This window comes from Anopheles moucheti, chromosome 3, assembly GCF_943734755.1.
Source record: "Anopheles moucheti chromosome 3, idAnoMoucSN_F20_07, whole genome shotgun sequence".
NCBI lineage: Eukaryota > Metazoa > Arthropoda > Insecta > Diptera > Culicidae > Anopheles > Anopheles moucheti.
Window position 1 is genome coordinate 61,912,868 of NC_069141.1, and position 21,345 is coordinate 61,934,212.

General features: G+C 43.9%; 4 protein-coding genes across 4 annotated transcripts; 2 read left to right on the plus strand and 2 right to left on the minus strand.

Moving 5' to 3' along the window:
- Positions 1-1,099: 1,099 nt before the first annotated feature.
- Positions 1,100-14,758, plus strand: LOC128301572 (epidermal growth factor-like protein 7). The gene is made up of 8 exons (XM_053038126.1): positions 1,100-2,076; positions 4,728-4,742; positions 13,627-13,725; positions 13,826-13,908; positions 13,992-14,213; positions 14,298-14,395; positions 14,468-14,560; positions 14,633-14,758. The coding sequence occupies exons 1-8, from the start codon at positions 1,535-1,537 to the stop codon at positions 14,678-14,680; spliced, it is 1,200 nt and encodes a 399-aa protein (XP_052894086.1). The 5' UTR covers positions 1,100-1,534; the 3' UTR covers positions 14,681-14,758.
- Positions 14,759-14,793: 35 nt separating this feature from the next.
- On the minus strand, positions 14,794-16,976 carry LOC128301570 (uncharacterized). Its single transcript, XM_053038125.1, has 2 exons — positions 16,644-16,976; positions 14,794-16,322 (listed from the first exon to the last, which is right to left on the minus strand). Exons 1-2 carry the CDS (start codon positions 16,820-16,822, stop codon positions 15,158-15,160), a joined length of 1,344 nt encoding a protein of 447 aa, XP_052894085.1. The 5' UTR covers positions 16,823-16,976; the 3' UTR covers positions 14,794-15,157.
- A 2,120-nt stretch (positions 16,977-19,096) lies between these two features.
- LOC128301629 (syntaxin-17) lies at positions 19,097-20,617 on the plus strand. The gene is made up of 2 exons (XM_053038206.1): positions 19,097-19,658; positions 19,731-20,617. Exons 1-2 carry the CDS (start codon positions 19,337-19,339, stop codon positions 20,342-20,344), a joined length of 936 nt encoding a protein of 311 aa, XP_052894166.1. The 5' UTR covers positions 19,097-19,336; the 3' UTR covers positions 20,345-20,617.
- Positions 20,605-21,345, minus strand: LOC128301630 (protein LLP homolog). The gene is made up of 2 exons (XM_053038207.1): positions 21,012-21,345; positions 20,605-20,938 (listed from the first exon to the last, which is right to left on the minus strand). The coding sequence occupies exons 1-2, from the start codon at positions 21,186-21,188 to the stop codon at positions 20,639-20,641; spliced, it is 477 nt and encodes a 158-aa protein (XP_052894167.1). The 5' UTR covers positions 21,189-21,345; the 3' UTR covers positions 20,605-20,638.

Sequence of the window (21,345 nt, forward strand, 5' to 3'; positions counted from 1 at the left end):
ACCCCCTTCCATAGCGAACAATCAAAAGTGCGTCCTCGTGCTGCAACCTACGTGAGCAGGAAGCACAATGTACTCACGGAGAGCGAAAAATGCAGCTCGAAATGCAAAAGATGCAGCGAACATCGGGAGAATGTGGAGTATGGAAGGTATGGAAGAATGGTGAGAATGATGTCTTTTGATCGCCCAATAAAAATCGGACACTATGGGGATAAAAAGCCAGACAAAACATGGTTGTGTTTGTAAGCTTTTTCTTATCTTTTTTTTATAACTTTTAGTACAGTTTTGATCTTTTTAAAATAACAAAATGTGTAAGAGACAAACATAACAAACATACGAGACTACTTAAGATTCCAGAAGTTCCCATAGTGGACCTCCGAAAGGCTCCTTCGTCATGCAACAGCAACAGAGCAAGAGAACAAAATCAGCAACAGAGCAACAGAAAAATAAACTCTGCAAGCGAATCAAACAAACAAACAAACAAAAAACAACGGTCACAAAATCACACACCAACCGACAGGCCGTTCGTTCTAACCACGAGTCGCAACGGCTTGCGCGCGTAGTAAACGTATCCAACCCCATCACAAAGGATTCCAGCCCACCGACGAGAGCGAAAGAGAAAGCGTGAGCCGTGGTTAAGATGTAATTTGTGGGGTGGTTTTACATGCGCACAAAGGAGAGATATCGCTAAGCAGGAAGAACGACCAAAGGCACCCGCGTGAACCGCTCTCAGCTCAGGGGTTTTGCCTTCTGATCGCCATCGCCAGAACGGATCGGGTGCGCGCGAGCGCGAGATTTTAGTCCGCCCGTGAGCATTGCGCCAGCCGGTGTGTGTACCGACGACGATCCCATCGAACCGCGTGTTTGCCGTGCGCAGAAGAGCGGTCGACCAAACGCGAGCCCACCCAGCGGACCCTTTTGCAGCATCAACAGCGCAGCGCTGTGCGGAAAGTGTTTGTGTTTGCTGTTCTAGTTTGCCGAATATTGGTCGGTAATTTGACCGACGCACGTGTTTGCATTGGCGTGTTTGCCTTCCGTACCGACCACCGGTACAGAAGCGGCAACGCGCGAAGAAGCACCAGTGAGAAGGTAGTGAGTGATCTCGTAGCTAATCGGGTGGAATTGTGCTTAGGTTGAAGTTTTGTGCCCCTTTCGCGATTGTGATACACGATTGCGAATAAAGCGTGGAACAAGGCAGTAAGAAAATCGAACCATCCGTGCGCGGGTCAACCAGGTGCAACGATAGCCCTTTCCTGTATGCTCTTAGTACTTAGCGCGCCCGGGTCTCTAATTGTGTGCGAAAGATTCGAGCGGCGCTGGAAATAATTGCGCACATTTGTCCGTGCCCGTTCGTGCCACCACATTCTTCCACTGCTGATCTCGTAATCCGACACGCACGCAACTGTTCCCTCAGCAGAGTTCGAAAACAACAGCGCAATAATAAATAAAAAAAGCGAAAGCAACAAAGACAGCCCAGAAGGCGAAAGGTATAAGTGCACGATAGTGTAGTAGTCATAATCATAGGTGGCCGTTAACGATGGGCAGGAAATTGGCGCACCATCTGGTGCTGGTAGGTGCATTGCTAGTGCTAGCTGTCGAAAGTTTCTCGCGGGCATTGCAAGAAGCCGATGATTATACCGCTCAGCATCACCATCTGAGAAGTCAGCATCAGCGCCAGCATCAGCACCAGCAGCAGAATCTCCCGCACCACCACAACAACAACCATCACCACCACACCCACAGGCAACGGTCGGAGCAAAGTAGAAGCCGGAACCAGACGTCCTTAAGCTACTCGCTAATAAGTGGCCCCGGGTACGGTGGTAATGGCGCTGGCACCGATTATCGGCCACCGTACCAGGGAACGGTGCAACAGCACTGGGCACATGGTCAGCCCCAAGGTGGACATCGGGAGACTCCACCCCAGCATCGGCGCCATCACCGTGGTCAGTCGCCGCCTCAGCAGCAACCGGGTGCGAATGGTTGGCGTAGGACATCCCGGAATGGTAGCGCACCCGCGATACGTCCGGTCAACCGGATGCTAACGCGAAGTGGTACGACCCTGTCCGGAGGATCGCGCCAGCCATTCAACAGAACCAGGTAGGTGTACGAAGGAATTAAACTGCTCCTCAATTCGGTGAAGTTCGGCTTCGTGATAAAAAAAGTCTAGTGAGCCAAAAATGGCCGGCATGACCCAGTACGTCGTTACGTCAAAAAGAGAGAATTCAGAGATGCTTCAATGTTTGCTATAAAAATGGATAGACTTGATGCATTTTAGTAGTCGCCGATTGACAACTCTTTTTTTAGTACAACATTGTACTAAGAGCTCCTGAGGTGAGATATCATGAACGATCTCTCACTTGAGATTCACTCTTCATGGCTGCTAGATCTCACTGTTTAGTAACACAACATGTCAAAACAAATTGCTCACTTCCTTCTGTCTAAAAAAAACATTGCCGCTTATGGCATCCTTCCAGCACAGCCTACTAGTGTACGCCCGTCATGCTGTCTGATCCGATCGTTTACCGTCTGTCGTATTAATATTTTTCCCTCTCGGACGAGTCGTGCATGAATGCAATGATCATCTCAAGCCGTGCCAAAAAAACAGACCTTCCATCCGACGGATCTCTGCCCACGGATTCAATGCAGGATGCAGCACGGTTGGAGAAGATTAATGTAACTTCTTCGACTTCTCTTCCTGCTGGAACGATGTTGCCGAGGGTTTTATTTTAAACCGCTACAGTGCTACGGTCTTCCCGCACGATGCGTGTCTAAACCACTGACAAGAAATGCTATTCTTTTTGTTCTCCATCAGCGCAGGATCAAGGTTAAAAACGACTGTTACGTTGGTGCAGCGAAAGATCGGATGAAGATATTTTAACGTTTGGCATGCGCAGATTTTGTGATTGTTTTCTTTTTTTCTCTAGTGGTTTTTATAATTAAAACCACATCCAAACCACAATCGGTTGGCCCGAAAGCTGATTTATGTCGCAACATTTGATGTTCCAGAAAACCCAACAAGCACATTGATTGTTCTGCCTGCATCACTAACATCCCTCAGCTGCCCGGAGTATCTGGTTTATTTATTTTATAATCTGATAGAAATCTAAATCGCTTCCCGCGAAAGCAAACAGCAGAAAAACAAGGAATGTGGTGAAATGCATTCAGCGTTTCAGCGCGGACCACAAATGGCGACCCGTCTACCGACGCACCCATCGGCGAACAAATGGCAACGACACTTTTTGCTTTCCGCTTTTGCACCGATTTGTATGCAAATGCATTTTTGGGAGCAATTTTACACGACCGATGAATTGTTATGGGGCGCGAGCAACTGATTGATGGGCTCCGACACCTTGTTTGGAGCGGGGAAGTAAATCTCTCAATAACGGTGTCGTTTATTTTGATGATGGCAAACAAATGGCAATTTTGTGCAGAAGTTAAAACAAAAAATGCACTAGTGGAAAGGAATTTATGCTCGGTTTTGTTCAAGGATCTTATAGCGATTGTTTGAGATGTGTTAAAGTTGGCATAAAGAACATATTGTAGATTTTTACCTCGTGGAGTGGAGAAGTTTAAAGAAGAAATAATAAAATTGATTAATAATGATACATTGAGTGAGTTAACCAACATAAAACCTCGCCTTCCTAAAACCTCAGCCTCCTGTAAGCCATGTACAGGCAGTTCCCGAGATTCGCAGTTCCTCTTATACGCAGTTTTTGGAAATTTGACAGCTGAGTTAGTAAGTTAGTACAAAATCTAAGCACGAAGGTGAAAAATTTGTCGAAAATATTTTCCTGTATTATTTAAAATGTTTTTTTTTAAATATTATTTTAATGTATTCTTTCAATAAGTAACCTAATTTGCTGAATAAATTAAATGCAGAGAAGAAAGTCAACTCTGTAGCTTTGAAATATTAACAGAATTTACTCCCGGATTCGACTTACGCAGAAATTCGAGATACGCAGATTATTGCTGGGTTAAAGCGGACCGCTAGAAAGGCGTATCTCGGACACTGCCTGTATTTGTATTACTTCGTCTAAGACCTCCAGGATTTAGATTTTTCTGCAATATTTCTTTGGAAAAATGAAATAAACAAATGCTTGTACTGAATGCTATAGTACCAGCAGATAATCCCTTCAAAACTCTTAGGGTTTCCAGTTCAAAATGCAATGAAACGACCCAAAGCAAATCTGGAGTGGATAATGTACCAACACTTCCAACTCTTCAAACACGGATTTATCTATTAACCACATGAGAAGCATTGGAAGAATGTAGGAAATAAATCAGCAATTCTCTCACTGTAGGACGGGAATTTCCTACAGGAGCTTCTCAGGCCACGATAATGGGATTCTACAAACACATCAATCAAACCCACAAAACCTTCCGCCTCACCCAACAGTAGTAAGCGTTCTAATGACAATTCCCTTTCGGATTAATGAATAATGGAGGCAATAAGTCATAAAGAGATGCCTCCGGTCAAGCCGAACCGAACCAGAGTGCGTAGTACGAGTGAATGCGTGACTTGCAACGGCTGCCCTCTATCGACATGGCTATGAGTCAATAATAAGTCTTTTTGCTGTTGTCGTTGTTCTGTTGTCATCGGACAATGATTGGTGTAATATGAGTTCTACATGTGGATAGCCACATGCCAGTCGTGATTATCGCACTCGCCTTACACACCGCACCCCGCAACCAGCCCGCAATGTGGTAATGCAATAATGCAAGTGCTGCAGCAGTAACTCATCGTGGTGCTATAACTGGCAAACGCGCTGCTACTCCAATGGAAAACGATTATCGATATGTTTATGGGTGTGGATGAGTGATTTGATGGAAGGGATTTGGTTTATAGCAGCATGTTTTCATTCGAAAATTGTGTATCTTTTGCACAATGCGTTTTTCTTTACTGCTCGGTACACACTGCAAAACAGCGCAAGCGATCGTCTAACGAGCCGTGCAATATTTTTAATGATACATTTCCTTGCAACATAATTCACATCCTGGCCAAACCCTTGGCCCAGTCGACGTACGCAAGGCCCACCGTTTGTGACTCATAATCTTCCTCAAAACTCAAATACCCTAGACGTTACTTCCGTGTGTTTCCTCCCCCGTCCCGTGCACATATTTGCAAGCAAACACAAGCAAAACCCCACCCCCTCAGCAGTCAGGCTGTTTTCCGCTATCCCTGCTTTCTTTTCGACCTCCACCAGTGTGCGGTGGCCTTTTCGCGATCGCGATCGTGTCTGCGTGCCGTGTTTAACGTTAACGAGTGCGCGAAATGTAAGAAATCGGAAGAGCAAAAAAAAATCGCACTCGCCGACACTTTCGCACGCGTCCGGCTATTAATAACTGGGGCCACCGTCTGGGCGAAGGCATACCTATCGGTGACGACGTCGGCGATAGACCGAAGGGCACTACATAACGCGGTGAACATGTGTTTCGTATGTTCTTACAATTCGACAGCACAAACGAGAGCTGGCCCTTTTTCATTTGTTTTTTTGAGAGAGAGAAAGATGAACAAGACGCTAAGGGTAAAACGATCACAATCTGGTCCGGTGGTCAATTGGTGTGGCGAAGAGGTATCTTTGGAAGCTATCAGTTTCAAACGGTGAGAAAACATTGCGAGATTCTAATTAGACGTTATTGTGACAGAGTTTAGTTTGTTTACACCATATCAGTATTTATAAAACAAAGATCTTAAAGATAGAATAAAAAATGAAGATCCTAGCAAAGTTCATCCGGATGATTACAAATCAAGGTTAGAAAATTATTTAAAATTTTCCATCGCCTTAAATTGTTTCGAACTGTTTTTCAACTAAGTTTATATGTGATAAAGCGCTAAACTTCAAGTTTTATCACTCAAAACGTGTTAAAACTCCCAATGATGATGCCCCTATTCACACCTTTTATGCTGTTGTTGCGGGTATGGAGTTCAAGTGGCTCAGCGGTTGAGTGAATAATTTCCTCACACTAACTTCCTTATTGTCTCAGGTGTAAATAAGCAAAATTTGAATAAAAAGATGAAAAAAAGCCCTAACAAATAGATACCGTTCCGAACACACTTCTTCAGACTCGCTCCAATGTGCTTGGCTGGGGGGTTTCGCTTTCAACCAAGAGACCCAGAAAGGACTACGCAGTTACGGAGCTGCATCAACTTTGCACCCATTTATGGACATACCACTTCATCATGTTTATGCGACAGTGAGGTAGAGTCACAAGTAGACGCGATTCATCCCGAATGTTAAGTGAGAGAAGTGCCGAGTGTGCTTCTGCGTTTTATGGCTACATCTCTGGCCATACCCTGGACGATGGAAGATATAGGGGGTTTCTCCATTTGCATATGCTTCATGTTATCAATACGATTAGCTCATCATCTGTGCATCTATACGAACTCTTATTTTTTCCTTTTCCCTCTCCGCACCGTCCGTTTATTGCCACTTGCACCGGCCATCAGTTCCAGCGGTGGGCAAACCTTGGAGTGTGATTAATAAAGTCAACACTGTGAACTCCTGCTGGCGCAGCTTCTTGACACGGCGAAGGGTAACGTGATATCTTCCCCGTGTATTATCGGGGGAGTCGGGAGTAAGTTCTTAAAATAATCGGCCATTTCCTTTTTGCACCCAACCATAGCCAGTGGCGGAATCCCTGGCACACCACACCGCGCGCGGTGGTGAATTATGCGATCGACCCCGGCTAATCGGCACGGACCTTGATTGATCGTTTGCAGTTGCGAATCATCAGCCAAGTGATTCGAACGGGGAATGATTTATGGCCCGGTTCAATCCAACAAGGACGGCGATTATGGGGGGCCCGGTATGAGCGGGGGAGGGGGTGGTGTGGTGGGCGATGATTGCAACTACAAGCAAAACCTCGGTGCAATTTAATGCACACCCGCCAGTATACGTCGTTCGTGTCGAAGGGCAATGGAGGCACTCGGAATGCAAACCCCGTACCAGCGCCGTGGTACGATTCGTGGGTAACGGCTTAATTAAGATTTTACTAGCCTGCGTTCCACGTGTGACCAATGCGTTTCTGTTCGGCAAGAAAGAACTCCCATCGGCGAACGGGTGCTTAGCATGCGAGAAAGGGGAAGCCCGCCAAGCGGGATGATTTCTTCCGCAGAATGCACTTTTAAAGCGATAATTGACGATATTAAAATGGGTTTAAATATAGCGCCGTGACGGGTTTGGCGTGATTTAAGGATTCCAATCAGTGAGGCGTGTCCTTTAATGCAGGCTCAATGCGAGGAATTTTAATTGTACGATGAGATCGTTTTACACATTGTATAAAACTATACTTTTTATAATTTAACACCTTGTCTAATTAAGCCTAAGTTTTGCGTAGTAGTGTCAATGGTTGGTCCAAGAACAAGATTCTGCCCAATTGTCCTTCAGATTCCAGAAGTTACATTTCAACTTTTAGTTTAGTTGTCTGAATTTTGATATCCATTTTCTAATTATTTAACATCGTCATCCATGTCGAAAGAGCTGATTAAATTTCATGTGCCTATTGTATTTTTACCGAAAATTTATGGAAAATCACACTTATTTCATTAAAAGCAGGCTTTAGAAAACATGAAGGATGCATAATCATACTATCGAATATTATTTTCCACTTTTAATGGGAGTAGTATACTCGTAAAGAGTAAATTATTGTAAAGGATTGACATGAAAGTATTGTAAATGTATGAATGGAATGGAGTTACTGTTGGGTAAATCAGATACAGATTTAGAATCAGAATGAATCTTTGAACTAAATCCATTGATTTGAATCTCTATTTCAAATATTCATGAATTATCCAAGATTAATCTACATAGAATATTCAATATCATGTTAAAAAAAGAAAAAAAATCGAATTCGAACCATTTTTTAAGGTAAGGAAAAAAGGATACGCGGGGAGGAAGAAAAAAATGTGTTTAATTAAATAATTCAACCCCTCTAAAATCGGTTTAATGCTTTGATGTTGGCTACACTGTTTCTCTAATCGGCCTGCAGCTAAGGAACGACGTATCGAATAAACTTTGGAGGGAAAAGAGTTTTCTATAAAGTAGACAATAATTTGTTTTGTTATCTTTTAGATTAATTTTTGTAAACTTACACAGTTTGTTATCCCACAACTGTCGTTATTATGCAAAGGTGGACATTTTATTTTTCTTTAATGCTTAATTGGATACAGTGGAGGATCAACCCTGGGAGGCCCAGGGCGGAAATATAGTTGGGGCCTCTAATTGTAAAAAGGGGCCAACTCCGCCTACCGTTTGATCCGCCGCTGGGCCGTCCCAAATTATCTTTTTCAAATTGTCCGCCAGGACCATCATTATCTTTGAATATAATATCGGAACAAGCTATATAACCACCAACACTAGTTACCACTGTATTTGCATTCTTCTAAATGAAGCTACAATCATACTTGCGCCGACTTCGAGAAGCTGCACGTGGTGGAATTTACAACTACAGCATTCAAGGAGCACTTTGCTATCGAATTGGTTCGCTCGCTGTGCTTTAGGAAGATTCGCCATGTAACACTCAGTTATACTTCTTCGATCTTAACTTAACTTAACAAAACACTCAAACACCAGTAGTTGAGGATGGACTTAATCGATATTGTCTATTTTGCATCCTGGATATTTAGCACACTCATTCCACTAACACGGATGTTCAGTCATACGTATACGCGTCATACGCGGAGAAGGCGGTCGCCTAGGGCCTCGCCGTGTTGAGGACCCCAACAAGTTTGTGCCGATTGTGCGATTTTTAAAATGTAACAGCAGAGTTAATTTATAGCACAAAATCTTATTGTTCTAAAATCCATACGGTTGGAGATCATCGCCGCGAAATCGTTGATCTAAATTAAAACAAGAACACGAAAAAAGATACTTGAAGAAATCAGGTATTGATATAAAAACGACATATTCATTCAAGAACCTATCATAGTAGTCTTGCTAAAACATTGTCGTGCGTGCTGAAAGCGGTCTCGTTTTTTTGCATTGAAAACTCAGTTTGTTTGAGAAAAAATAGTGAGTGCTTTGTGGTGTTGTATCCCTATAATTGCCTACTGACTATCAAATTGTGCCTGAGGAGCACGTAGTGTGTTTCATACTGATGTAAATGTGCAAGTGTAAATGTGACGAAATGATCGCAAGTGTCTTCAAAATGACCGAAGAGGTTCATGATTTGCAAGCGATTCGGCCAAGAAATCGGTCCAGAAATTCCTGGATTTTTTGACGCACGGACAACCGACCTAAAATTGGAACATCAAACTTGATACGCGAAAAACAAGCGAACGATAGAAATTAACATTATTAGGTGCAGGGCCACGAGAGTTGACAAAATGCTGACAAATACTATCAAATCCGTGAGAGCGATCGCTAGTGTAAGGAAGATGGATGAAAAGGAAAGCATCCTTCATCTCGCACAAACTTCCCGTCGGCTGGTACGAAATTCCATACAAACCAGCTATTTTCAGATTGCCGATACCAGGAGAGTATCCACGGAAGAGGTAGCACCTAGTACAGCAAGTTTGGTCGAAAACCGCCAAATACCTGCTTCAAAAACTACCAGTTTCCGAATGTATAGTACCAGGAGAGCATCCACGGAAGAGGTAGCTCCTGGTACTGCGCCGTAAGGTATGCAATGTTTATACACTAAATTTGCAACCAACTTGCAATGCAATGCGCCGTAAGGTATGCAATGTTTGTACACTAACTTTGAAACCAACTTGCAATGCAAGTTTGGTGCATGCAAGAAACTTGCATGTACCAGCCGAGCAAGATGGCGCGCAAGATGGCGCCCAACTTCGTACTTGCATGCAACAAACTTGCATGCAAGTACGAAGTTGGGCGCCATCTTGCGCGCCATCTTGCTCGGCTGGTACTAGGCGTTACCTTTTGAAAAACATGCTCTCCTGGTATCGGAAATCTGAAAACAGCCGGTTTGTATGGAAAATTAGTGTTTAAACATTGCATTCCTTTAGGTGGGCAAAATTACCAGGTGCTACCTCTTTCGTGGATGCTCTCCTGGTACTATACATTCGGAAACTGGTAGTTTTTGAAACAGTTTTTCGGCGGTTTTCGAGCAAAATTGCTGTACTAGGTGCTACCTCTTCCATGGATGCTCTCCTGGTACTATATATTCGTACTATCATAAAGTATTTCTACAGTTTCTTGTGGATTTAAACGTAGTTCTTCCCAGTTTTCCGAAGATATTAGATCCATAAGCTGGACCTACAATCCAGCTTCGAATAAGGAATAATCAACAAAGACAGAAATAGTATTCCAAGAACCATGAGGGTTTAATATCAAACGGGAAAGAGAGTTCGAATGATTGCAATATGATTTTATTCATATTCTATGACAATGCTAGCTATTTCGTAGTACACTGACAGATTGTGTCGGTAAAAACATCATTACCGGCTTGCAAACTTGCAAAAATTATGATAATCGAAATACTAAACACAATACTCCACCACCACAATACTGTTCCGAAACACGCAGGCAGGACATTTTCACGGTTCAATCGGTGATAGAAAACAACACCACACCACGAGTATCGCAATGGCAATAGCTGACGAATATTACGGAAGTAAAAAAAAAAGGATGGTTACTATTCTAGCATCTGCGGTAACAATGCGGTAGGATCATTTACGAACAGATGAAAATATATGAAAATCTTGAGATCGAAAATCCCGTTAAAAAATAGAGTACATGAATAGGTTAAAGCAAAAGGGAATATGAGGGTTCACGGGGCGGCCAGATGGTGTATTGATAGCGCTGCCAGACCGGCAAAAGACAGGACCACGGAAAAATTTCATCTGGACCACCAAACCTCCACCTGTGCTATAAATTAACTCTGCTGTTAAATTCCCAAAAATCAATCGGTACCAATTTTTTGGGGCCCCCAACACGGCGAGGCCCTAGGCGACCGCCTACTTCGCCTATCGTTTGATCGGCCGCTGATTGGATAAGCTAATATACGAAAATAATAAATTTTTTCACAACGCTTTCCACAGATTCATTATTTTAAAAATGTCATATCGTATTTTTAATCGAAAAAAACGGCAGCCACAAACAAAACGCTAAAGGTCTTTCAGAATCTTAGGATGCAACGGCATATCCCATTAAACTTTTGGGCTAATACCCACCGTACTCACCAATAAACCGACCTACTAGAGTGAGAACTAGCCGCTCGTATCCTATATTTTCCACCAAACAACCAACCATTGCCAATTGTCACGCGAGTCACATTTGCGGCAAGCTGAACTTCAAACGTGCTGCTCGCCTACGGTAGCCGATGTCGTCCGCCGTACCGCAGAACGATTGTGGCTGGGCAGAACCGATGCATATTTATTGTCTGTCATTCGGAAAAAAACACCCGCCGAACTATCGTAACAGATGCAGCAAACGGCCATAGCCAATCTGGCTAAATATCAGATTAGCAGGATCGACCCGCCGTGATCGTATTTCATTGAATTTATTAATAAACACGCGGTAAAGAACAAACCCAGGCTGCGGAACGGAACCGGGGGTGAGAAAACGGGGGAGGTTTGTTCCCTTTCGAATCGAATCACGTTTTCTTCTTCGAACCTTCAGCGGGCGGTAACAGAAGACATTGAACTATAAGGAAAACCGATTGTGATGCCACAGTAAAATACGAAACACACCGATCACTTGAAGACGGGCAGGAATTAGAAGAAGGAAAAACACATTTCAAAACATTGCAAACAGACATTAAAACTACACAAAACAAAATGAGGAAGAAAAACAAAACATCGCAAAACAATTTGCCACCCATCACACGCAAATATTTCTTCTATTTCGCTTTCTTTTGCTGAATCTTTTTTCCTCTCACACACAAACACATACACACGCTTTTGCACACATCGATAAAGAGTGTGGCGCTACACTTTCTCGATTATGATCACGATCGCGCGTATATATTTTCATAAAAATAAACACATTTCACACGAGCGCGATCACACTTAAGCGCGTCCGATATAATTACGGAAGCGGACGGAAAATTGGCGCACGCAACAAAGATAGGAACCGGGGGGGTGGGGTGGGAGGGAAAGAAAAGTTCATGAAGCACTCAACACACTTCAGGAAGGATTAAATGGCGAACACCACTTTACGCACGTAATTTAGGATTCTTTTCCGACGTCTGGAAATAAGACGATTAGAGCTTAAGTAATACACCCGCCACCGAAAGCACAGCAAGCATTCCAAACAAACACGTTCGCGTTCGTCACCATACTCCGATCCGATTTAATTGGCGATTTTGATAAAACTAAACTCACCGACGATGATTTCCTTCTGCCAATTAGAGCATCCTTGGGAATGTGAGATCTGTCCTCACGATCGTGGGAGAAATAGCAAGCACAAAGAGAAGAGAGAGAGTGACAGTAGGAGATTTCTCTCACCGTGAGAGCTTCCAAAGATTACATTCGGGGTGGATCATTTGATGTGCTGTAAATTTGGCGGAAAAGTGGGAAATTCAAAACAAATCGTCCGCGAATGTCGCACCCCCTAACCGTTGAGAACTTCTCGCGCAAGGGAGGAACCGGTAATCACTCACTTACAACGGGGCTCACGCGATGAGATGAGACTACTTGGATGATGTACCTCTTCAGCCCTGCACACGTGGAATTCGCTTATCGGGTGGAGGGTGTGTGTGGTTAATTTAAATCCTCAACAACCGATTACAAGCCGAGTTCGGATCGAGAGAACCCGATCACGACCTGTGGCGTAGGTGTGGGCGTGTGTTGCTAATGATCGCAGGGTTGATCGCGAAAGTGAGACACTCATCGGATCGTTATCTCATGCTGATGGTGTCGCTTGTTAGTATATTGACACATCCAAGTGTCGGCGGCAGGAAGTGACCGTTTAAACCACGATCTTTAAGCAAAGGAAGAGAGCTAGGGGAGAGAGATGGAGGAATTATTTATTTCCTAAAATTAGCCAAACCAATTTTAGCAACGTTGGACGCGGTACACAGCATACCTTACGCGCGGTCAATTACTGTATTTGTGTGTTTGATTGAACTGATCGATCGTGTATTAACACACATTAAGATGCGCATTGAACAAAGCGACAAGCGCCACAGCTTAGTTTGCGGTCCACCATTTCCGGCATGTCTCGCATACGCTGCACGCAAGTAAAATGTCAATCATCAGGTTTTTGCCATCACGTTTCCCATTGGGTAATGCGAAACAAGCGAATAAAACGTCGAATCCACTTTCAGTCGCTTTAAGAAGTGCAGCGTGCAAATGTGTTCATAACGACCAGGCGCGCTTGCAATAAGGCACAACCCGTGAAAACCATTAGAACAACCACCGCATCGGACCGCAGCCGTCCGATCATTTGGTGGCCTTCAAGAATGATTAACTCGGTTAACCGGGAAGTGCAAGCGGTTTTCACATCTGTTCAACCTTTCTGTTTCGTATGAGCCACTTTGAAACGAAACAATCCTTCATCTATTCGATTGGTATGGACACTCTTTCGCATTACCATATGCTGCCTAGATATTTCTTTCATTCCTACTTCTCACGATATCTCACAGGAACGTGCCATTTCCTTGCCATTCTGTTGCATGATGTGTTGATGTTTTTTTGTTTTGTTTGTTTGCATGCTTCTTTCACAGCAACAGAAACGTGTGCATCGTTTACATCCATCCGAAGTCGGTGATAAAGTCGTACCCCAACGAACGCTGCACGGATCCGTCCAACTGTTCCGGGCATCGGTAAGTGGCACGCACGTGGCACTCCACGCAGCGCAACGCAAGTTCATAAGCAGACATGGTGCGATAGCTATTTGTATTCTTTTCGCCTGTATCTTCTAAGGACGTACTTGGTGCCGGTTACAAAGCGGGCCTGTTGCCCTGGCTGGGACACAACAACAACCGTCGCCGATGGGTGTTTTAAGCGTAAGTGGATGCGTTTCCCGGGAAGATTTCCTTCACGTTCTCTTGAGAATTTAACCTTCCATTTTGTTCCGGCTTTACTACAGCTGTCTGTCAAACACCTTGCCGAAATGGAGGTCGATGTACTGCACCGGATCGCTGCACCTGTTCGGCGGGATATACCGGCAAGTATTGCGAGCTGGACGTGAACGAGTGTAAAGAGCACAAACCGTGCGATCAGACGTGCTACAATACCGAAGGCTCGTACTACTGTACGTGCCGCGAAGGGTTTATGCTGCAGAGCGATCGGCAAAGTTGCAAACAGATCGGTAGGTAGCCTCAGGATGTTCGGGCGGAAACATCGAGTGTTTCGTGTCTCTTATTCATACGCATGGTTTTGCTTTGAATTCCAGTGGAAACGAACGACCTCGCTACAGAAGCGCGCGATATGGAGAATGATCTGAACGTCGACTACGACAGTCTGGATATTCGATTAAGGAAGTTGGAACAGGTGAGCGTTTGCGGGTTGTTCTTCCATAACTTCCCAATAAATGCCCCTTTTTTTTGCTTGTCTGGGTTGCAGATGGCTTCCCGTGACGATAGACAGGAGCTTAACAAAAAGATTCAGTACGCGATGGATGCTGTGTCGGTGCTAAAGTCACAGGTGTCACGATTGGTAAGGATCTCTTTCCCAGATTCTAGCTCCCTATCACACACTAACCGCGCATCATTTGCATGTTTTTTTCAGAGCCAACGAATATTTCCCTCGGTAAATTACGGTAACCGGGTACACTGAGGTAGCAGACGCGCGACTCTATCGGGACAAATAGAGCATTTTCTCATACGACGCAATGGTTGGCTGTCTAGTAGCAGCAGTACCTTTTAAGTTAACCCTGTTCCGACGTGCTATGTTCAATAGAATGAAAGTCTTACATTTATTGTCCTTAAAATGCTATTGCCTGTGTGTATGTATGTGTGTATGTGTGTGCGATTGGTGTGTTCGTGTTTCTATCTGTGTAATGTTGTCAAAAGAAGGAAGATTAAAAATAGACTATTACCGAAAATCGAATTTGTGTTTTCCGTTGGCTTGTTTTTCCCCATCTCAACGGAGGTGGACCATGTATTCCCGGTCTTGCTGGTTGTCGCTTCTATTCCTAAACTGCAACGATTGTTTTAGTAATTGTTCGAACCTACGCTACATAGATATAATCCTTCTCAAATTGTGGAGGGATCGGCGCCCGAATTGCGAACCAGTAGCGCACGTTGCATGCGCTCACTCCGACCAGCTGGACATCAGCTCCGGGAACACATGGTTCTCCCAGTATTCGAGCGCTTTCTGGAGCTTCTTCATCACGAACGGTTTGTTGAGATTGAACGAATGCATAAACAGCTCATTGTTCGTCTCAAAGTTGGGATCGGCGACGCACACCACACCGGACGTGACGCCGTACATCAGCATGTGGACCTGCATCTCCAGATAGTACTTCTCCTGCAGGCTACCATCGTTGGTGACGTACTTCTTCATGTTCTCGTGCGACCGGGGACATTTGATTTCTACCACGTGCTGCGTGCAGATACCGTCCGGCACGTTGAAGATGATCGGAAAGGAGGCGTTCATGGTGATGCGCGGACTCTCGTACGTTCGCTTGGTGTACTTCTCCAGTCGCTGACGAATGGCCAGCTTCTTGCGCTGCATCTGCATATCCATCTCCTTGTTGCAGCCGAGTATCTTCTCGTGCAGCAGCTCGGGCGACACCTTCGGCAGCGTGCATTCGTACACCTTCGCGCCCGTTATACGCCCGTACCGTAGCTCCTGGAACCATGGATGGAACCGCGGTTGAAATTTTACCTTATCCGCCAGCACTCCCGATGCAGACGCGACGACGGCTTGCGCATGCTCGAAGAACTGCGCCACCGTGTACCGATTTTTCACGCCACATATGATCAGCTCGTGGATCGAAAGGTTGGCGAACTTTTTGCTAGCCGAGGAAAAGTTCCATCTCAGCGGACAGTCAATGTCCTCCGTCTGCAGTCCGTGCACAACCTCGCGGATAAAGTTTTTGGTTTTGGTCTTGTTTAGCGGGGGCTTTTCCGGCAGCTGCTCCAGCTCGGTAGCGAGCGGCGAACGGAAGAAACACTCCACATCCTGATGCGTACCGGGCTGGTCTTGCGTATGTAGCCACAGCAGGAAGCTGATCGTGTGCTGGCAGAATCCGAGCTCGGCACAATCGTCGCATGCGGCCGATTCCACCTTATGGTGCACCTCGTCTATTGTGACCGTCAGTGTATAGATTTTTATTTCCATATTTTCCCCATCGTCACACGGGCCAATCGAATGCATTTGACCCTTCACCGTGCAGTACGAGTCCTCGCGCCGCAATTGCACACAGCCGACTGAATCGTCGCCATACTCGGGATTGTTTTCCGCACACGATTGGCTGCAAGTGGAAGAAAAGGACACACTTAGTGAGGGGGTTCTTTCGAGTGCAGCTAGGCGCTGGTGGTCATGGTGTCACGAAGCATAAATTGTTATGAACGGAACTAATGTTCGCCTGTCTGTCTGTCGATCGGACAAGCAGCAAGGCAACGACGTTAATTTTGACGGTCACACAAATGACAGACACCAAACATATCTGCCATATTCAGATTGACGTTCCACAAACGACACTAGGATCCGTTGACCGCGCCAAGATCTGCGACAACCGCGAGCGCCCACTGTCGCGCGCACCCGGGCATCACCGCATCGCACCGTTACTTACAGTGCCTTCAGGTGGCTATCGTTGCCGGAAACCGCTTTCATCAGATGCAACATGTAATCCCACAGCATCTGTCGCGTTACCGTCGGCAGGCTAAAGGTGTAAGCCTTCTGGAAACCGGGAGATAGCTGCTCCTCGAGATCGTTCGTCCGATCCACCACGAAACGCGCATCTCCTTCCATAGTTTTTCCGTTCGCTGGACTTTCGCTGTTACTGCACAGGGATTTAGTTGAGGAGCTAATATAGTTGCTGCACGATGGTAGTACAGGGAGAAGGAAGTGGTTTTTCACTTGCGACAAAGAATATCTTTCCCGATTGTTTACCTATCGCCACCGATACTCGATGACGCGAAGAACACACACATGCACGCAACCACCCCGAAAAACCCAAAGCTACGCTGTGTTGCAGAGAACTGAACTCTGGTGCTTGTAAACGCAGTAGCGACCATTTTCATCGTGTTCCAAATTGGGACAACTTTGAATAAGGGTTCAAACATGACAGTTGCATATTTCAAGAGGAGTTGCGTTCGTTTTTGCATTATGAATAAAATCATATTGCAATCATTCGAACTCTCTTTCCCCTTTGATATTAAACCCTCATGGTTCTTGGAATACTATTTCTGTTGATTATTCCTTATTCGAAGCTGGGTTGTAGGTCCAGCTTATGGATCTAATATCTTCGGAAAACTGGGAAGATCTAATATCTTCAAATCCACGAGAAACTGTCCAAATACTTTATGATAGTACGAATGTATAATACCAGGAGAGCATCCACGGAAGAGGTAGCACCTAGTACAGCAATTTTGCTCGAAAACCGCCGAAAAACTGCTTCAATATCTACCAGTTTCCGAATGTATAGTACCAGGAGAGCATCCACGGAAGAGGTAGCACCTGATAATTTTGCCCGCCTAAAGGTATGCAATGTTTAAGCACTAACTTTCCATACAAACCAGCTGTTTTCAGATTTCCGATACCAGGAGAGCATGTTTTTCAAGAGGTAACGCCTGGTACCAGCAGAGCAAGATGGCGCCCAACATTTCATGAAATGTTTCAATATATTTTTCATGAAATATTTCATGAAACTTTTCATGAAATATTTCATGAAAATTTCATGAAAATTTCATGAAATATTTCATGAAATATTTCATGAAACTCTTCATGAATGAATTTTTCATGAATGAAATTTTTATGAATGAAATTTTCATAAATGAATTTTTCAAGAATGAAATTTTTATGAATGAAATTTTCATGAATGAATTTTTCATGAATGAAATTTTCATGAATGAATTTTTCAAGAATGAAATTTTTATGAATGAAATTTTTATGAATGAATTTTTCATGAATGAAATTTTTATGAATGAAATTTTTATGAATGAAATTTTTATGAATGAAATTTTCATGAATGAAATTTTTATGAATGAAATTTTCATGAATGAATTTTAATGAATGAAATTTTTATGAATGAAATTTTCATGAATGAAATTTTAATGAATGAATTTTTATGAATGAAATTTTTATGAATGAAATTTTCATGAATGAAATTTTCATGAATGAATTTTTATGAATGAAATTTTTATGAATGAAATTTTTATGAATGAAATTTTCAAGAATGAATTTTTATGAATGAAATTTTTATGAATGAAATTTTCATGAATGAAATTTTAATGAATGAATTTTTTCATTCATGAAAAATTCATTCATGAAAGATTCATTCATGAAAAATTCATTCATGAAAATTTCATTCATAAAAATTTCATTCATGAACAATTCATTCATGAAAATTTCATTCATAATAAGTTTCATGAAATATTTCATGAAATTTTCATGAAATTTTCATGAAATTTTCATGAAATATTTCATGAAAAGTTTCATGAAATATTTCATGAAAAATATATTGAAACATTTCATGAAATGTTGGGCGCCATCTTGCTCTGCTGGTACCAGGCGTTACCTCTTGAAAAACATGCTCTCCTGGTATCGGAAATCTGAAAACAGCTGGTTTGTATGGAAAGTTAGTGTTTAAACATTGCATACCTTTAGGCGGGTAAAATTACCAGGTGCTACCTCTTCCGTCGATGCTCTCCTGGTACTATACATTCGGAAACTGGTAGTTTTTGAAGCAGTTTTTCGGCGGTTTTTGAGCAAAATTGCTATACTAGGTGCTACCTCTTCCGTGGATGCTCTTCTGGTACTATACATTCGGAAACTGGTAGTTTTTGAAGCAGTTTTCGGCGGTTTTCGGGCAAAATTGTTGTACAAGTTGCTACGATCGTTAATAAATTTGAAAAAAATGAAGTTTCAAATATCACTTATGTACACAAAGGTTAACCTGCCTTATCTCCGTATGCAATAAAAAACTTAGCAAAGACACATCATCCACTGCAAGAAATGCAACCGTCAAAAGAATGCGTAGAAAGAAAAACAAAAACAAATTCAATGATTCAGCCTCGAAAACAGGGAGGGAACGGAGCAGTGTAAATCTAATCACGATCGATTTGCGTTCTTTGTTTCCACTTTCGATTTTGATAAGATTTCACGTTGTTTTGATAGCTCTGTTTGCGGTGCGCTCTAGTTTTACGTGCGTTTCATCAGCAGAATCGTACCAGTAGTATACAAAGCAGTGTATAACAACGCAACAGTTCCGCATTTGGTGGGTAGAAGGCACGTCGCGTTCCGTAACAACAGACCAGCGACAAAATGGAATCGAACGAAGTGGAAGATGAAATCCCATTAAAGCTAGCGCAGATATCGATCGACAAATTTAACCAAACGATACCACAGTACGTGACGCAGCTACGAAACCACAAGTGCAACATCGAAAAGGCTGGTTCACTGAACGATTGGGAGAAGGTCAAACGAGAGCAATTAAATGCGACACGCATTGTGAAGCAGATCCGTTTCATGCTGGTGGAAATAGATAAAGTGCGCCAACGGTTGAGTGCCAGCGATCATGACCGTTTCGACGATGGGATTGAGGGGACAAAGAAGGATGCGTTCAACAGCATGGCCGAATATCTGGGTAAGGGACGCTTTGCAACAGTGGGAACCACTTTTTAACCTGATCTCGATCGTGTTTTGTTCCATACAACAGCTATGCAGCTAGCTTTGCGTGCACAGTCCCAACGAAATTATCAGCAACAACATGAGGAAGGATCGTCCGGTGCGGGTAGTTCGGAGTTTCCTACAGGCGGACGATTGGCGTATGTTCCTCAGATTACCAGCTCGTACAATATGGAGGAGCACGAACTACGCCAAAGAGAGGAATGTCTCCGTCAGATGGAACACTTGCAGCACGAAATGGAGGACATTCAAGAGCTCTATCAAAAGGTGCACGAATTGGTATACGATCAGGGTGAAACGGTGACCCGGGTCGAGGAGAACGTGGATGTGGCACAGATCCAGGTGGAAGCCGGTGTGACAGCGCTCCAGAGAGCGTTAGCATACAAAAAGGCCGTTTATCCGCTGGCAGGAGCATTCCTCGGGTCTTGCATCGGTGGTCCCATTGGGCTGGTGGTTGGACTGAAGGCAGGTGGCCTCGCAGCGCTGGGCGGCGGTTTGGTTGGATTTGCCAGCGGAAAGTTCATTAAAAACGTGGACGCTATACCGGATAGTGATGAGTGTGGTTCTGGCGACAGTGCCACCGAAGCGATGGCCGGCACACCCACTGAACCGGGCGAAACGCAACCGGTTGCTTCGAAAACTTGACAGTTGCTTAATCGCTGCACGATTCAGTAACAACTGTCGAAGAAAACATTACGTTCAGCCGATCGGATGGTTTAGCTTTGTTAAGTGCTATGTACATTGTTGCTCGAGCCCGCTGGAATTGTTTCGGAATGCTTACCAATTCCTTGAACAATTGCTTACCCGTATTTGATACACAAACCAGCGAAACGCATTACTATTATCCCCCACTCACTAGCCGCTAAAGTGTATCGTCGTTAGAATGAAAATATAGAAATACGGTATTTGTGTTACTAATAACAATATCACGGTTTCGGTTTATTTCCCAAGCAGTGCCTTCCAATTGCATGTCCGGTCGATGAAGTGCATACGTTTTCCACGGAATTGCTTGCGCTTGGTAGCCTTACCCTCGCGAAGCAGCTGCTTCTTACGCGCTTTCCTCGCGTTATACCAGACCGGGTACTGGCCAAACTGATCCCGTTTTGTTTTCGTGTTGTACTTGTGCTCCACGTTCGTCTTCGGGTGAACCACCGTAACGTACTTCTCGTGGTTGACTATCTCCTTGGTTTCCTCTTTGATGAGCTCTTCCAGCGCTTCCTTCTTCAATAACTCCAGCTCCTGAACAACGCAGTGGGGGTATTAGGGCCGTTTAATACATTGTTACTTCCAAATGAGACCAGATTGGACCTACCTGTTCCTTTTTCTTCTGCTCGGTAATTTCCTTCAGTTTGTCCATCAAATTCCCTTCGGTTGCATCCTCTTCGATGAATCCGAGCATTTTCTTCAATTTCTTTACCTCTTTCACCTTGTTTTTGGCCCGGCGGATGGCATTGTTTTTGTTGCGCCGCTTTTTGCAACGAGCAGTCATGTTGGAAGGCTTTCCTGGTGGGTTTTCACTCGCAGACGAAAGGGCACAAAGGCTCGCAACGTTTCAAGCTGTTTTAACGCAAAAATGTGTGCTTTTGCACTACTAAATACAAACAATTGTAGTAAGCAACACAAAAACGTGGTACTTCTACTTTGTC

Excerpts from the sequence above, each read along its gene's own strand:
- LOC128301572 (XM_053038126.1), top strand. The coding sequence starts at position 1,535 with ATGGGCAGGAAATTGGCGCACCATCTGGTGCTGGTAGGTGCATTGCTA. Across the intron at positions 13,726-13,825 it reads TCCAACTGTTCCGGGCATCG|GACGTACTTGGTGCCGGTTA; the intron begins GTAAGTGGCACG and ends GTATCTTCTAAG. Across the intron at positions 14,561-14,632 it reads AGTCACAGGTGTCACGATTG|AGCCAACGAATATTTCCCTC; the intron begins GTAAGGATCTCT and ends TGTTTTTTTCAG.
- LOC128301570 (XM_053038125.1), bottom strand. The coding sequence starts at position 16,822 with ATGGAAGGAGATGCGCGTTTCGTGGTGGATCGGACGAACGATCTCGAG. Across the intron at positions 16,323-16,643 it reads GATAGCCACCTGAAGGCACT|CCAATCGTGTGCGGAAAACA; the intron begins GTAAGTAACGGT and ends TTCCACTTGCAG.
- LOC128301629 (XM_053038206.1), top strand. The coding sequence starts at position 19,337 with ATGGAATCGAACGAAGTGGAAGATGAAATCCCATTAAAGCTAGCGCAG. Across the intron at positions 19,659-19,730 it reads CAGCATGGCCGAATATCTGG|CTATGCAGCTAGCTTTGCGT; the intron begins GTAAGGGACGCT and ends TCCATACAACAG.
- LOC128301630 (XM_053038207.1), bottom strand. The coding sequence starts at position 21,188 with ATGACTGCTCGTTGCAAAAAGCGGCGCAACAAAAACAATGCCATCCGC. Across the intron at positions 20,939-21,011 it reads AGCAGAAGAAAAAGGAACAG|GAGCTGGAGTTATTGAAGAA; the intron begins GTAGGTCCAATC and ends TGCGTTGTTCAG.